The 17,721-nt window shown below is 45.9% G+C and overlaps 1 protein-coding gene across 1 annotated transcript in view; it reads left to right on the top strand.

The window, feature by feature from the left end:
• fah (fumarylacetoacetate hydrolase (fumarylacetoacetase)) overlaps positions 1-17,721 on the top strand; it is a 60,160-nt gene that overhangs the window by 20,932 nt on the left and 21,507 nt on the right. The window contains exons 6-9 of the mRNA XM_067971182.1: positions 4,020-4,117; positions 8,628-8,680; positions 12,140-12,239; positions 15,574-15,704. Of these exons, the coding sequence (XP_067827283.1) occupies positions 4,020-4,117; positions 8,628-8,680; positions 12,140-12,239; positions 15,574-15,704 (382 nt within the window). The remainder of the gene's footprint in view (positions 1-4,019; positions 4,118-8,627; positions 8,681-12,139; positions 12,240-15,573; positions 15,705-17,721) is intronic.

Raw genomic sequence — 17,721 nt, 5'->3', positions numbered from 1 at the left:
TTTTGTATGTTTCAATGAGATCACCTCTCATTCTTCTAAACTATACAGGCCTAGTCTACTCAATCTCTCCTCATACGACAATCCCGCATCCCAGGATTCAGTCTGGTGAACCTTCATTGCACTCCCTCTATGGCAAGTATATCCTTTCTTAGGTAAGGAGACTAAAATTGTACACAATACTCCAGGTGCGGTCTCACCAAGGCCCTATATAATTGCAAGGAGTCTTACAACACCAGGTTATAGCCCAACAGCTTTATTTGGAATCACAAGCTTTCGGAGCTTTCCTCCTTCCTCCTTCGTCACCTGATGAAGGAGGAAAGCTCCGAAAGCTTGTGATTCCAAATAAAGCTGTTGGACTATAAGCTGGTGTTGTAAGACTCCTTACATTTGTCCACCCCAGTCCATCACCGGCATCTCCACATCATGCCTATATAATTGCAGTAAGACACCTTTACTCCTGTACTCAAATCCTCTTGTAATAAATGCCAACATACCATTTGCCTTCCTAATTGCTTGCTGCACCTGCATGTTAGCTTTCAGTGACTCAGGTACAAGGTCCCTTTGAACAGCAACATTTTCCAATCTCTTACCATTTAAAAAATACTCTGCATTTCTGTTTTTCCTACCAGTGGATAACTTCACATTTTTCCACATTATATTCCATCTGCCATGTTCTTGCCCACTCAATTAGCCTGTCTATATCCCCTTGAAGCCTCTTTGCATCCTCCTCACAACTCACATTCCCAACTAGTTTTGTGTCATCAGCAAACTTGGGAAATATTACATTTGGTTCCCTCATCCAAATCATTGATATAGATTGTGAATAGCTGGGGCCCATGCACCGACCCCTGCAGTACCCCACTAGTCACAGTCTGCCAACCTGAAAAAGACCTGTTTATTCCTACTCTCTGTTAACCAATTCTCAATCCCTGCCAGTATATTACCCCCAATTCCATGTGCTCTAACTTTGTTCATCAACCTCCTGTGTGGGACCTTATGGAAAGCTTTCTGAAAATCCAAGTACATCACATCCACTGGTTCCCCCTTATCTATTCTACTGGTTACATCCTCAAAGAACTCCAATAGGTTTGTCAAACATGATTTCCCTTTCATAAATCCATGTTGACTCTGCCAAATCCTATTATTATTTTCTAAGTGTCCTGTTATCACATCCTTTATAATAGATTCTAGCATTTTCCCTACTACTGATGTCAGGCTAACAGGTCTGTAGTTCCCTGTTTTCTCTCTCCCTCCTTTCTTAAATAGTGGGGTTACATTTGTTACCCTCCAATCTGCAGGAACCATTCCAGAATCTATAGAATTTTGGAAGATCATAACCAATGCATCCACTATCTCTATAGCCACCTCTTTCAAAACCCTGGGATGTAGATCATCAGGTCCTTGGGATTTATTAACTTTCAGTCCCATTAATTTCTCTCGTACTCTTTTTTTACTAATACTAATTTCTTTCAGTTCCTCATTCTCGCCAGACCCTTGGTTCTCTAGTATTTCTGGGAGGTTTTTTGTGTTTTCTTCCATGAAAACAGACACAAAGTATTTGTTTAATTTCTCTGCCATTTCCTTATTCCCCATTATAAATTCTCCTGTCTCTGCCTGTAAGGGACCCACATTTGCCTTCGCCAGTCTTTTCCTTTTTACATACCGACAGAAGCTTCTACAGTCTGTTTTTATGTTTCTCGCTGGTTTACTCTCATGTTCTATTTTCCCTCTTTATCAATTTCTTGGTCCTCCTTTGCTGAATTCTAAAATGCTCCCAATCCCCAGGCTTACTACTTTTTCTGGCAACTTTATATGCCTCTTCCTTTGACTTAATATTATCTTTAATTTCTCTTGTTAGCCACAATTGGATCACTTTTCCTGTTGGGTTTTTGTGCCTTAAAGGAATACATATTTGTTGCAAATTATGTATTAATTCTTTAAATGCTAGCCATTGCCTATCTACGTCAGACCTTTTAATGTAGTTCCCCAATCAACCACAGCCAACTTGCACCTCATACCTTCGTAGTTTCCTTTGTTTAGATTTAAGACCCTAGTTTCGGATTGAACTACATCACTTTCAAACTTAACGAAGAATTCTATCCTATTATGGTCACTCTTCCCTAAGGGCTCCTTTACAACAAGATTATTAATTAACCCTTTCTCATTGCACAATACTAGATCTAAAATAGCCTGTTCCCTAGTTGGTTCCTCAACATACTGATCTAGAAAACCATCTTGTATACAGCCCCGGAATTCGTCCTCCACAGTATTAATGCTAATTTGGTTTGCCCAATCTATATGCAGATTGAAGTCCCCCATGATTACTGTATTACCCTTGTTACATGCACTTCTAATTTCCTGCTTTATACCGTGCCCTACATTACCACTACTGTTTGGTGGCCTATAAACAACTCCCACCAGTGTTTTCTGCCCCTTGCTGTTTCTTAGCTCCACCCAAACTGATTCTACATCTTGAGCTTCTGAGCCAAGATCCTTTCTCACAATTGTACTGATCTCATTCCTTATTAACTGTGCTACCCCACCTCCTTCTCCTTTTTGCTTGTCCTTCCTAAATGTCGAATATTCTTGAATATTCAGTTCCCAGTCTTGGTCACCCTGCAGCCACGTCTCTGTACTAGCAATTAGATCATACCTATTTACTTCTACTTGTGCCCTCAATTCATCTACCTTGTTGCGAATGCTGTGTGCATTCAGATAAAGTGCCTTTAATTTTGCCTTTTTAACATTTTTTCCTATGCTATCCCCGTAGCTCTCAGCCTCGCGGATACACTGCAGTGACACCAGCTGCTGCTCAAACTCTGAAATCCGGAGCTCGAGCTCCTCCAGCTGACGACACTTCCTGCACCTGTGGTTGTCCAGGATACGGGAAGCATCCTGGAGTTCCCACATGGTACAGGCTGTGCATTTGATGGGTGTGAGCTGCCCTGCTGTACCTCGATTTATTGGATTGTTTACTAAACTTAACAAAAATAAATTAAGTCTTAAAAAAAACACTCAACAGAATAAGAAACGCTCACCAGCTATCAGCCAATCAGCTCCTTCCCCTTTTTATTATAGTTTTATTAGAAGTGATCACTAGTATAAGAGGTGTGATCTCTAGTGTAGAGGAGAGATCACTAGTGTAGCAGAGTGATCACTAGTGTAGGAAGAGTGATCACCAGTGTAAGAGGAGTGGTCTCTAGGATGAGGAGTGATCACTAGTGTAGCAGAGTGATCACTAGTGTAGGAAGAGTGATCACTAGTGTAGGAAGAGTGATCACTAGTGTAGGAAGAGTGATCACTAGTGTAGGAAGAGTGATCACCAGTGTAAGAGGAGTGGTCTCTAGGATGAGGAGTGATCACTAGTGTAGCGGAGTGATTTCTAATATAAGAGTGGTCACTAGTATTGGAGAAGTGATCTCTAGAGCAAGAGGAGTGTTCACTAGAGTAGGAGGGGTGATCACTAGTGTAAGAGGAGTGATCACTAGTGTAAGAAAAGTAATCACTGGTGTAAGAGGAGTAATCACTAGTGTAGAAGAAAAGATTGAGGAAACTTGGGATTTTCAGCCTTGAAAGGAGGCGACTGAGAGATGTCCCGATGGAGGTTTATAAAATGGTTACATTATGGCGACGGTAAATCTGGAAAAGTAGCTTAAACTCAACCATGACAATTGGAAATGGGGACACAGGTTTAAACAAGTAAAAGACAGGACTGATATCAGGAAGTTCTTCACACAGAGAGTGATCGACACATGGAACAGGCTCCTCGTAGTGAAGGTGAAACAGTTGCTTTGATGGGGACTGTAGGGTCTTTCTGGATAGATGAGCTAACATGGGCCGAGTGGCCTCTCTCATGCATATTTAACTTGTGAATCTTACTTGGGACATGTACACGTCTGAGGTAAGTTCAGCTTAATAGAACAAGAACCATTCCTCTTGTTATGTATGACCACAGAATTAAGTTTTCCGATGCAGATAGCCAGAGTTTGAACCATGACTGCTCTGTGTGACACTTCCAGGTTGCATTTACCTGTTGCTTACAATGGTCGTGCGTCGTCTGTCATTGTGTCTGGGACCCCCATCACAAGACCCATGGGACAGATGAGACCAGACGAGAGTAAGTATGAGGGCACACGGTATGTACACAGGATGTATAACTTTACTCGGTGTGTACACAGGATGTATAACTTTACTCGGTGTGTACACAGGATGTATAACTTTACTCGGTGTGTACTCAGGATGTATTACTTTACTCGGTGTGTACTCAGGATGTATAACTTTACTCGGTGTGTACACAGGATGTATAACTTTACTCGGTGTGTACACAGGACGTATAACTTTATTCGTGTACTCAGGATGTATAACTTTACTCGGTGTGTACACAGGATGTATAACTTTACTCGGTGTGTACACAGGACGTATAACTTTACTCGGTGTGTACACAGGATGTATAACTTTATTCGTGTACACAGGATGTATAACTTTACTCGGTGTGTACACAGGATGTATAACTTTACTCGGTGTGTACACAGGATGTATAACTTTACTCGGTGTGTACACAGGATGTATAACTTTACTCGGTGTGTACACAGGATGTATAACTTTATTCGTGTACACAGGATGTATAACTTTACTCGGTGTGTACACAGGATGTATAACTTTACTCGGTGTGTACACAGGATGTATAACTTTACTCGGTGTGTACACAGGATGTATAACTTTACTCGGTGTGTACACAGGATGTATAACTTTATTCGTGTACACAGGATGTATAACTTTACTCGGTGTGTACACAGGATGTATAACTTTACTCGGTGTGTACACAGGATGTATAACTTTACTCGGTGTGTACACAGGATGTATAACTTTACTCGGTGTGTACACAGGATGTATAACTTTATTCGTGTACACAGGATGTATAACTTTACTCGGTGTGTACACAGGATGTATAACTTTACTCGGTGTGTACACAGGATGTATAACTTTACTCGGTGTGTACACAGGATGTATAACTTTACTCGGTGTGTACACAGGATGTATAACTTTATTTGTGTACACAGGATGTATAACTTTACTCAGTGCCTTTTCTGGAAAGTGGGTATATAATTAACACGCCATGAGCAGCCAATCAAAAGTACCTCCAGCAATGCTGCTTAACAAGCCACACAGCTACCTCTCTGGTACAGATAGTGCTTTGTAGGTCACTGAAATTATGGGGGGGCTCCATTTCTGGCTGAAATGGAATTGCAGAACAAATAGCAGAAACCATTCTTAATAGACAAAGATCTGCAGGTTGTCTGTGTGAGGGTAAGGAGAACAGATGGGCAGTGCACTGATAAACAGAGGGCAGGGCAGGGTCCATCAAGACCACAGGGTCACACTCCCAGAGAAACAAGAGGATATCCAGAAGAAGCTGTCTGATTTGAAGAAAAAAAATTAAGATGAGAAATGTGAAAAACATAGTTGGCCGTATACGGAGCAGGCCGTATACAGAGCAGGCCAAATACAGGGCAGGCCATATTCAGAGCAGGCCGTATACAGAGCAGGCCGTATACAGAGCAGGCCGTATACAGAGCAGGCCATATACGGAGCAGGCCATAATCAGAGCCGGTCATAAACAGTGCCAGCCTTATACGGAGCAGGCCATATATGGAGCCAGCCATCGCAGCTGCACTCACTGAAACTCTGCCTCCTCATCATCCAATCTGTCCCGTGTATTGAGACCTGCTGATATATCTACTCCGCTGTGTTAACTGGCACGGTGGGGTTGGTCCTTCCAGCCTCTGGTGCCCCATTGACTCTCTTCACTATTTAACATCACCTCTACAGCAGGCACCTTCATCATGATAGGCACTGAATGGCAATCTTTAGGAAATGTGCACATTCTCTGTTAATTGGTGCTTACCAAGCCCTTAATGAGTTAAAAAGTTCTTCACGCTGTCTCTGATGGCAAAGTGCCTTAAAACAGACTATTCTCAGGAAGAATTTTAAGAACCAGGGCAAAAACACTCTGTTAATGGTAACGCACCAAACTATGATGTTAAATCACATTTAGTGTTTGTGCAAGATCTCCCACAAGGAGGAATTTCACCAGCTTGTTCATTTACCATGGATAATATTTACTAAGATGTCCGGGATTTTGAAATGGTGCATGAGTTTATTGAAATTCAGAGAGTTTGGACACATAGATCAGGACTTTGTGCGACAGTGTTAAGGGTGTTGGCGAGTCGGCCGCTGGTTTCATCTCTCTCTCGATTTTTATTCCCATTGACTTCAACGGGAATATAAATGGGGAGAGATGTAAAAATGGACGGCTGACTCACTATCACCGGCTTACACTGTCGCACAAAGTCCCGATCTACCCGTTAATCCCTCCCCTTCCAGCCCATGTGTCTTTTCACCTCATTAAAGTGAGGGCTGTCGGTTTTGGTTAATGGAGCACGTTTCTACACGCAGAGTCCCACTGCTTCTCTCGAACTCCAATAATGAGCCTTAACCTCAATCCAACCAGTCAGTTTTCAGTCCCACTCCGATTATTCTTGTGCCTCGTAGAGCGAGGCTCTCAATTTGTGAGGAGGTTTTCTCCATAAATCACACCACCCAGAGGGAGATTAAGACTGCACAATCTGATTTCACGCAAGTTATTTAAGGAGTTGGTGCTGCCGATACCCGGCTCTCTGCTCTCTGTGACAGGAGTGTGTTTCAATGTCGAGGCCGATGCAGCGGAGTTTGGCCTGCTCAGTTTTCTATCCACATCATCCGCTACCAATAGGGTTCCCTACCCTCCCGGAATGACCCGGAGTTTTCCAGAATCGAGGACACCTCTCCTGAGCACAGCCTCCAACAGCCTGGGAGATCAGCCATTTAAATTTCCTGCCGCAGTGCGCCCCCCCTCCCCCACCCTCCTCCACCCTCCCCTCCCCCCCCCCCCTCCCCTCCTCCACCCCTCCCCCCCTCCTCCACCCTCCCCCCCCCCCCTCCCCCTCCTCCACCCTCCCCTCCCCCCCCCCCCCATCCCCCCCCCCCCTCCTCCACCCTCCCCTCCCCTCCCCCCCCCCCCCTCCCTCCCCCCCCACCTCCCTCCCCCCCCACCTCCCTCCCCCCCCCCTCCCTCCCCCCCCCCCTCCCTCCCCCCCCCCCTCCCTCCCCCCCCTCCCTCCCTCCCCCTCCCTCCCTCCCCTCCTCCCCCTCCCTCCCTCCCCTCCTCCCCCTCCTCCTCCTCCTCTCCTCCCCTCCCCCTCTCCCTCCCCCCCTCCCTCTCCTCCCCTCCCCCTCCTCCTCCCCCTCCTCCTCCCCCTCCCTCTCCTCCCTCCCCCTCCTCCTCCCCCTCCCCCTCCTCCTCCTCCTCCCCCTCCCCCCCCTCCCCCTCCCCCCCCTCCCCTCCCCCTCCCCCCCTCCCCCTCCCCCCCCCTCCCCCCTCCTCCTCCCTCCTCCTCCTCCTCCCCCCCTCCTCCTCCTCCCCCCCTCCTCCTCCTCCCCCCTCCTCCTCCTCCCCCCCTCCTCCTCCTCCTCTCCCCCCCCCCCCCCCTCCTCCTCCTCTCCCCCCCCCCCCCCCCCCCCCCCCCCCCCGGCTGCTGTTAGAGAAGTCTCCAGCTCGGTCACCCGCAGGGAGCCAGGACCGCGTGGAGTGTGGTCGGGAGGGGGCTGAAGAGTCGGGAATTGGGGAGTCGAAAATTGGTGGAGGGGCTCTTAAATGGGCGGATCTGAAATGGGGGGGTTCCTCGGTTTCCCCTCTTCCCCACCCTCGGTTTCCCCTCTTCCCCACCCTCGGTTTCCCCTCTTCCCCACCCTCGGTTTCCCCTCTTCCCCACCCTCGGTTTCCCCTCTTCCCCACCCTCGGTTTCCCCTCTTTCCCACCCTCGGTTTCCCCTCTTCCCCACCCTCGGTTTCCCCTCTTCCCCACCCTCAGGTTTCCCCTCTTCCCCACCCTCGGTTTCCCCTCTTCCCCACCCTCGGTTTCCCCTCTTCCCCACCCTCGGTTTCCCCTCTTCCCCACCCTCGGTTTCCCCTCTTCCCCACCCTCGGTTTCCCCCTCTTCACCTGCTCACGAGCGGCCTCCTGTTTCTTGGAACCTCTCACACAACAGCTGCTGGCCCGAAATCACAAGCAAAAATACTCAACTATAGGGGGCCCAACCTTTATAAGGTAAATGCAATAACATTTGTAGAAGTCATGTGATCAGATGTCACATGATCAGGCATCACATTGTCAGAATGTCATGTGATCAAACCTCCAGGAATGCCTCCAGCTACTACCAACCCAACTACCAATGGATGGAAAATCGAGGGGGCTAGGAATCAGACTGTACACCAACCTCCCGTGTACACTCCCGTCAGGCATAACTTTACGCTGAAATGGCTTAATCATGAAAATTAGACCACAGGCAGCTCCTGATGATTGTAGAGGCCCTGTCATGTCCCGGCTGAATTGGAGCCCAGTAAAATATTTAATGTATAATGTTTGTACTTTAGTATTAGTAATTTTATTATTAGAAGCTTGCTCAACATGGCTGAATAATTATTACGCTGTTTGATGTTAGAAATTCTAACTAAAATTAAGAAGAATACATTGCATAATGGTTGCCGTGGAAATATTTAACCGTTTGCTGCAAACCTTTTTTATTACAGCAAAGCCGCCTGTATTTGGAGCTTGCAAACTTCTGGACATTGAGTTGGAAATGGTACGTTTTTAAAAATTCATTTTTGAGATGTGGGTGTCGCTGGCAAGGCTGGCATTTATTGCCCATCCCTATTTGCCCTTGAGAAGGTGGTGGTGAGCCGCCTTCTTGAACCGCTGCAGTCCGTGTAGCGAAGGTTCTCCCACAGTGCTGTTAGGGAGGGAGGTCCAGGATTTTGACCCAGCGACGATGAAGGAACGGCCGATATATTTCCAAGACGGGATGGTGTGTGACTTGGAGGGGAACGTGCAGGTGATGGTGTTCCCATGTGCCTGCTGCATGTTGCAAAGTGTTCAGTATTTAAGAGTCTGATGGTGGTCGAGCTGATTCAGCAGGAATTCATGTCCACGATGAGAGCGATTTTGAACCTCTGCCTGCCCCTTTTGCGAGGCATCCAGCAGTCGCAAATGGTTCGGAAGCAGCGGCTGCTCCTCGGATGCGCAAGGCCCACCGGATGCGATTGTCAAGCAGGCCTGTAAACGGGTGCCCGGCATTCCCGCCTGAAACGGGAAGGGGGGAGCTATGCACTGAGTGCGCCACGAAACTCTGACTTTTCCTACCATGCGGTGAGTTCCCGAACAACGGTTCTTAAAGGGATCGGCGGGGGCCGCTCACAAACCTGTCTGGAATATTTTTGTGGGGCCATGAGGAGCAGGTGCTCTGCCCTTCGCTCAAGATTTTCGCCCATCCCCCCGGTCCGGCGAGCTTTCTGCGAGCAGGCAGCTGTTCCAATTCAGTTTGGAGACTTGCCCCTCTTATTTCCTTTTTTCAGTTCTCCCCTTGGCACAGCACGGTGAGGACTCCAGTGCCACGTAACCATTCGCCTCAAACTCAAAACGGCAACTCGACCGTGATCGGGAATCCAAAAGTTCATCGAGTAAATTATTTGCAGTCAGTTTTGGCCGAGTCCTGACACACACAATTGGCCAACCTCAAAACGTTCGAGGGAGTCGTGGCCTCCTGACCCCCGCTGGCTCGGCCCCTATTGGAGAGAAGTCGCACAAAAACACAACTTTTCAAACTTGTGCACAATATAATATTTCAAAAGCTGATACAGCATTTTACTAATTTGACAGAATTCGAGATAAAGCGAAGGGGGAATTGAAAAGGAAATAGACGGGCAAAGAGAATGTATGAGAATAGATTAGTGGGTAACATACAAGGGAACACTAAAGTCTTTTATAAACATATAAAAATAATAAAAGGGTAGTCAAAGGAAGGGTGGGGCCGATTAGGGACCAAAAAGGAGATCATTCTTGTGGAGGCAGAGGGCACGGCTGAGGTACTGAATGAATACTTCGCATCGGTCTTTAAATAAAGAGGACGCTGCCAATTCACAATAAAGGAGGAGGTAATACAGAAATTGGATAGGATAAAAATAAAGAGCAGGTACTAAAAAGATTGGCAGAGCTCAAAGTAGAAAAGTCACCCGGTCCGGATGGGATGCATCCTCGGTTACTGAGGGAATAAAGGGTGGAAATTGCAGAGGCCCTGGCCACAATCTTCCAATCCTCCCTAGATATGGGAGTGGTGCCAGAGGACTGGAGGATTGTAAATGTTACACCCCTGTTCAAAAAAGGAGAGAGGGATAAACCAGGCAACTACAGGCCAGTCAGCTTAACGTCGGTGCTGGGGAAACTTTTAGAGACAATGATCCAGGACAAAATTAATTGGCACTTGGAAAAATATGGGCCAATAAATGAAAGCCAGAAAGGATTTGCTAAAGGAAAATTGTGATTGAATTCTTTGATGAAGTAACGGAGAGGATTGATGAGGGTAGTGCGGTTGATGTTGTGTATATGGACTTTCAAAAGGCGTTTGATAAAGTATCACATAATAAGACTTGTTAGCTAAATTGAAGCCCATGGGATTAAAGGGAAAGTGGCTGCATAGATATGAAATTGGCTAAGGGACAAGCAGAGAGTAGTAGTAGAGGGAAGTATACAGTGGTGTTCCCCAGGGGTCGGTATTAGGACCACTGCTCTTTTTGATATAAATTAATGGCCTGGACCTGGGTATAGAGGCAGAATTTCAAAGTTTGCAGATGACACGAAATTCAGAAAAGTAGTAAACAATGAGAAGAATAGTAACAGAGTTCAGGAGGACAGAGACAGACTGGTGAAATGGGCAGACACATGGCAGATAAAATTTAATGCAGAGAAGTGTGAAGTGATACATTTTGGAAGGAAGAATGAGGAGAGGCAATATAAACTAAATGGGACAATTTTAAAGGGGGTGCAGGAACAGAGAGACCTGGGGGTGCACACATCACAAATCTTTGAAGGTTGCAGGAAAAATTGATAAGGCTGTTAAAAAAGCATATGGGATTCTGAGCTTTATTAATAGAGGCACAGAGTACAAAAGCAAGGAAGTTATGCTAAACCTTTATAAAACACTGGTTAGGCCCCAGCTGGAATATTGTGTTCAATTCTGGGCACCACACTTTGGAAAGATGTCAAGGCTTCAGAGAGAGTGCAAAGGAGATTTACTAGAATGGTGCCAGGGATGAGGGACTTCAGTTATGTGGAGAAACTGGAGAAGCTGGGATTGTTCTCATTAGAACAGAGAAGTTTAAGGGGAGATTTAATAGAGGTGTTCAAAAACATGAAGGTTTTGATAGAGTAAATAAGGAGAAACTATTTCCACTGACAGAAGGGTCAGTGACCAGAGGACACTGATTTAAGGTAATTGGCAAAAGAGCCAGAGGTGAGATGAGGAGAATTTATTTTACGCAGCGAGTTATTATGATCCAGAATGCACTGCCTGAAAAGGGATTTGGATAAACACTTGAAGGGGAGAAAGTTGCAGGACTATGGGGAAAGAGCAGGGGAGTGGGGCTAATTGGATAGGTCTTTCAAAGAGCCAGCACAGGCACGATGGACCGCCGACCTCCTGCTGTGCTGTAAGATTCTATGATTCTATAACAATATTTGCGATCCGTATGATTTATCTATCCTCCTTCAAACTCAGGTAAGCTTTGCACAAAGTGCCAGCTTGGCTCAGATGGCAGAACTCAGAGTCCGAAGGTTGTGGGTTCAAGTCCCACTCCAGGGACTTGAGAACATAATCCAGGCTGACACTTCAGCACAGTACTGAGGGAGTGCTGCACTGCCGGACGTGCCGTCTTTCGAATGAGACGTTAAACCGAGGCCCCGTCTACCTGTTCAGGTGACGTGAAAGATCCCAAGGAACTATTCAAAGTAGAGCGGGGAAGTTCTTTTGTAAATCCATTCGCGTTCTCCCGGTGTCCTGGACAATCATTTTAAGAATTTATTTCTAAAACAAAGATTTCAACGGTCAGAGGGTAAGTGAATCTTACTGTGCTCCAGCCAGCACAAACTGCCGCTCTCATTCAGTATCTATAGGCGCGGTGCCATCAATACAGCTCAGTTGAACTCTGGCTGGTAATTATCTGAAAGAAAATATACGCCAACTTTTTCTGCACCTTTCTTCCTAAACTAGGCCTTCTTCATCGGACCAGGCAACAAATTAGGAGAGCCTATCAAAGTGTCCCGAGCCCATGAGCATATCTTTGGCATGGTTCTTATGAATGACTGGAGCGGTAAGACTATTCACAGGGAGGGAGCGGGGTCGTGTATTAGCGTATATTAGCGTGTATTACCCTGTATTAGCATGTATTACCTTGTATTAGCGTGTATAAGCCTCTATTAGCTTGTATTAGTGTGTATTAGCCTGTGTATTAGCGTGTATTAGCCTGTATTAGCGTATATTAGCCTGTATTAGCGCGTATTAGTGTGTATTAGCCTGTACTAGCGTGTATTAGCCTGTACTAGCGTGTATTAGCCTGTATTAGCGTATATTAGCCTGTATTAGCGCGTATTAGTGTGTATTAGCCTGTATTAGCGCGTATTAGTGTGTATTAGCCTGTGTATTAGCGTGTATTAGCCTGTATTAGCGTATATTAGCCTGTATTAGCGCGTATTAGTGTGTATTAGCCTGTACTAGCGTATATTAGCCTGTATTAGCGTGTATTAGCCTGTATTAGCGTATATTAGCCTGTATTAGCGTGTATTAGCCTGTATTAGCGTATATTAGCCTGTATTAGCACGTATTAGTGTGTATTAGCCTGTACTAGCGTGTATTAGCCTGTGTGTATTAGCCTGTAATAGCATGTATTAGCCTGTGTGTATTAGCCTGTACTAGCGTGTATTAGCCTGTGTGTATTAGCCTGTAATAGCGTGTATTAGCCTGTGTGTATTAGCCTGTAATAGCGTGTATTAGCGGTGGAGAAACCTGGAAATGCAGGGAAGGCCATTTCTCAGCCAGCCTGCTGACCACATTGACCGGCTGACTGCTGGGCAGGAAAGCCAGCGTCAGGAGGCCGCAGCCGGGGAGCCTTGGGGACAGTCTGCGGTAACTGGGAAACATTGCAGGCTGTGGCGGGGGGGGGGGTTTCAGACCGGCAATCGGGAGGGGGGGGGGACCGGGAGACATCGCGGGGTTGGTGGTGGGAGGGGAGTCTTCCAGCCGAAGGTTTGTTTGGGGGTCCAGGGGGGAAGCTCTCCTGCTCCTCCTGGCCAACAAGCAGTGCTGCAAAAGCACTTGTCTGCAGGATCCGGCCGTTCTCTCCTCCCTTCAGTTGTCGGGATTCCTGAGGTGTGGAAAACACGGACCGGAGCCGTTAAATTTAAATGGCCGCCAAAATCTCAGCAATAGAGCCTCATTAACATATTATAATCACTGACCTGCCTCTCCAGAGCAGGTTACTCGGCCGTCCCCAAACCCGCCACGGTTAAACCAGAAATAGGTTGGGGTCGGGTTTCGTATATTTGCCGATTTAACTGCCCCCCGACCCCTCCCACCTGTCGTGTGGGGGAGGGGGGTTTAAAACTCCCCTCTATGTATTTCTAATCATTACCTCACTGGTCAAGTTTAGCGTAGGAAATGTCACTGCCCATGTGAAACAAAGAGCTTTGCTGAAAAGCAAACATTTTGGCGGCTAATTGCGACCACCAGCGTAGTTTCCTGTCTCACTCTGCTCATGTTGCTGTACCAGGGAGGAGTGTTCCTTCTACTTAAAATAAAACCAGAAGATGCTGGAAATACGCAGCAGGTCAGTCAACATCTGGAAAGAGAAAGGACAGGTCATCGTTTTCTTCTTCCTGTTCTGCCTAGAAATATACAGAATTTATAACACGGAAACAGGCCATTCGGCCCCACCAGTCCGTGTCGGCCTTTATCCTCCACATGAGCAAATAGTCATAATCACATTTACCCATCCCCATATCCCATCATCACTCATTCCTTCATCCACCAATCCAATCTAACCTTGAATAGTGACATAGTTTCTGCCTCAACCACTAACCCGGGAAGTGAATTCCACCGACTCACGACTCTCGGTGTGATGAAGTTTCTCCTGTTCTCTCTGTTTGAAATCTTTTATATTTAATCGTGTATCGATGGCCCCTCACTCTGGACCCTCAACTACTGGAAACGGTCTGTTTCTATCTACCCCATTCCATCCTTTCATCATTTTAAACACTTCTATCACATCGCCCCATAATCTGAGTTATTCTAATGCAAAATGGTCCAATTTTTCAAGTCTTCCTTCGTATTTGTATTTCCTCGTAACAGGCAGCATCCCAGTGAATCTGCGATGTACCCTCTCTAAAACCTTAATATCCTCCCTACAGTGTGGAGCCCAATACTGCACACAGTGCTCTAACTGAGGTCTTAATAAGATTTTATGTAGGCTCTTCGTTACCTCTTGGCTTTTATATTCTATACCCCTTGTGATAAAACCTGGAATTCTATTCATTTTTTTATGGCTTTATCAACATGAGGTGCTGCCTCTAATGCCCTGTGAACCTGTGTCCCCAAATCCCTCTGCTCTTCCACAGACCGAGCCTGCTCCCATTCACAGTATCATTACTGCTGTTATTTTTTTACCAAAATACATCATCTCACACTTACTGACTTTGAATTCAATCTGCAATTTTTAGCTCATTCCCCATCTTATCAAATATCCCTCTGCAGTTTCCTTTGGTCTTACAAAAAAAAATGTATTATTCCTCCTATTTTGGTATCATCTGAAAACCACTCCCTCTGGGCCTATATCCAAATCATTGATATACACAATGAACAGAAGTGGCCCCTGAACTGAGCTCTGTGGGACACCGCTACCCACTTCCAACTACTCTGAAAAACTGCCCTTAATTCCTATCCTCTGTTTTCTCCCTTCGAACCAATTTTCATCCAGTCTTCTCTCCTCCATCTAATTCCACACCCCTTAATCATCTCTAGTAATCTCCCATGTGGTACCTTGTCAAAATCCATGTAAACTACATTTCCCCTATCTACTATTTCTGTTACCTTCTCAAAGAATTCTCTGCAATTTGTCAAGCGAGATCATCTCTTTTGAAAGCCATGCTGGCTAACCCTAACTAATCCTAACTATTTTCTCTTGATTGAGATACGTGGGAATTTCATCCTCCATTACAGACTCTAAAACGTTTCCTGCCACAGATGTTAAGGTAACTGGCCTGTAATTACCTGGATTAGCTCTGTTCCCCTTCTTAAAAATGGGTACAACATTGGCCACTTTCTGGTCCTCCGGCACACTTGATATAGCCTGAAATATACGGGCGATATTGCCCATTACACACCCGGCCCGATTTTTGCCCATTTTACCCATCATACTCCTGTCCCAACTGATGATGGAACCTCCGCTATGAGCAAAGCTCCAGCTTCACTGCTAAGATGGTACATGTCCTGTGTGAAAGTTTCAGTGTTAAAGCTTAACTTATCCAATCAAAAGAAGCATGATGCAGGATAGAGTTGTGTTTGTGAGTAACTCTATATTAACTGGTTGCACAGTATTATTGGCAAGCACTGTATGTCAGGCTCCTGCCTTACATCATTTTGGTCTTTTGCAGCTCGAGATATTCAGAAATGGGAATATGTTCCCTTGGGACCGTTTCTAGGGAAGAGTTTTGGAACCACCATTTCACCATGGGTTGTACCAATGGAAGCTCTACTGCCATTTGTAGTGGCCAATCCTGTACAGGTAAATTGGGAGGTGGCAAAGTTACTTGACATGTTTTGTGTGAATGTAAACTTAAAAGTGAAATAATTAACACTGTAGCATCTGCTGTCATTAGTTGATTAGAATGAAAGACTTGCATTTATATAGCACCTTTCACAACCTCAGGATGTCCCAAAGCACCTCACAGCCAATGAAGTACTTTTGAAGTGTGGTCTCTGTTGCTGTATAGGAAATATGGCAGCCAATTGCTACACAGCAAGATCCCACATGCAGCAATGAGATAAATGACCAGATAATCTATTTATTGATGTTGATTGAGGGTCAAATATTGGCTAGGACACCAGGGAGAATTCCCCTGCTTTTCTGTGAATAGTGCCACAGGATCTTTTACACTCACTTGACAGGGTAGATGGGGCCTTAGTTTAACATCTCATCTGAAAGACAGCACTTCCAACAGTGCAGCACTCCCTCAGTACTGCACTGGGAGTGTCAGCCAGGACTATGGGCTCATGTCCATGGATTGGGACTTGAACCCACAGCCTTCTGACTTAGGGGCAAGAGTGCGACCAACTGAGCCACAGCTGACACAAGATCAAGTTAACATAATGAAGCTTTGATGCCAGCACAAGTTGGAGAATCAGGGCTCCACTGCCCACACTAGCCAACCTTGCAGCATCTGTTGCTGAGACTGCCAAGAATTTGACTCCAAACTATAGCTGGTTTTGTGAAGTAAATCTGAACTTATTTCACACATCCGACAGTGAGATTTTCATCTTATCTGCCAATCAGAGCTGGAGTCAAAACCCAGGTGATTCACATCCTCGCATTCAGATTCCCTGAGGAACTGGGAGGACCACTGTACATGTGTGTAATGCACGGACAGAGTGGGACTCGAGCCCCGTAGGAAGCTAACATGCCGCTAATCGGATAATTATTGCTCTGCCAGTATGAGTGAGGTGGCATTACTCAAAGCACTTCACTTAGTGTAGAGCAGTCACCTGTTACTCACTAGTGTTTGTGAACGGGAGCACTGATATGACGGTCACAGTCGGACAATTGACCTGTTAAATTGCTTCCCCAGCTTGGTCTGAAAATGTCACAAAGAACGAATGCTGGCAGACAGTCTCATGTCTGTGGAGAGCAGGTTCCCTTCACTTGCTGTATTGCCCCACTGAGTCAGTCAATGGGGGTAATGCACCCATGATTTCTCAATATGCACTGCTGACGGTGAGTGTATCGTGGGCACGACACACTTAACCTTCCATCTATTATAATATCAGAACCACTGGTACTGGAACAGGAAGCTGTGCTTTAATTACAAGGTTCTGGACTTGAAATTAGAACGAAAACTGTCAAGTGATCTGTTTGTGGAGCACTATTGTAGTTTCAAGCAGTTTAGGTTTAAAAGTGCTGCCTATTTTGATGTAAGCTCAGCTTAAAACCCCATCTCCACACGTTTAAATGGATTGGCAACATGTGTCACTCTTATACTCATTCCTACTGTTCTATTCACTAGTATTTGTGAACAGGAGCACAGATATGACGGTCACACCAGTTGGCTGTTATCGGCCCAGCCATTTTCTATCCAAAATCCAGACCCATGAATGGGACAAATCCCACAAATCCCTAAATTGGGTCCCATCAAGTCATTGATTGCTTAAGTATTGCAGTTTTACGTATAAAGTCCCAGAGGCCATGATACTGGTGGAATCTGAGAAATAATGAATCACTGTCCTTACCATGAGCCATGAAAGGACATGACAATGTGCTGATGGAGGGAACACAAACTCATAGAGCCATATAACCTCATATCAGTTGAAGGAGGCCTTTCGGCCCATCGTATCTGTGTTAGAACAATCCAAAACTAATCCCACTGCCCCGCTCTCCCCATAGCCCTGTATCAATCCCAAACTAATCCCACTGCCCCACTCTCTCCCCATAGCCCTGTATCAATCCCAAACTAATCCCACTGCCCCGCTCTCTCCCCATAGCCCTGTATCAATCCCCAAACTAATCCCACTGCCCCACTCTCTCCCCA

This window comes from Heptranchias perlo, chromosome 34 (genome assembly GCF_035084215.1).
Source record: "Heptranchias perlo isolate sHepPer1 chromosome 34, sHepPer1.hap1, whole genome shotgun sequence".
Lineage (NCBI taxonomy): Eukaryota > Metazoa > Chordata > Chondrichthyes > Hexanchiformes > Hexanchidae > Heptranchias > Heptranchias perlo.
The sequence above is the reverse complement of the archived record's forward strand: the minus strand, read 5'-3'. Positions and strand labels throughout refer to the sequence as shown.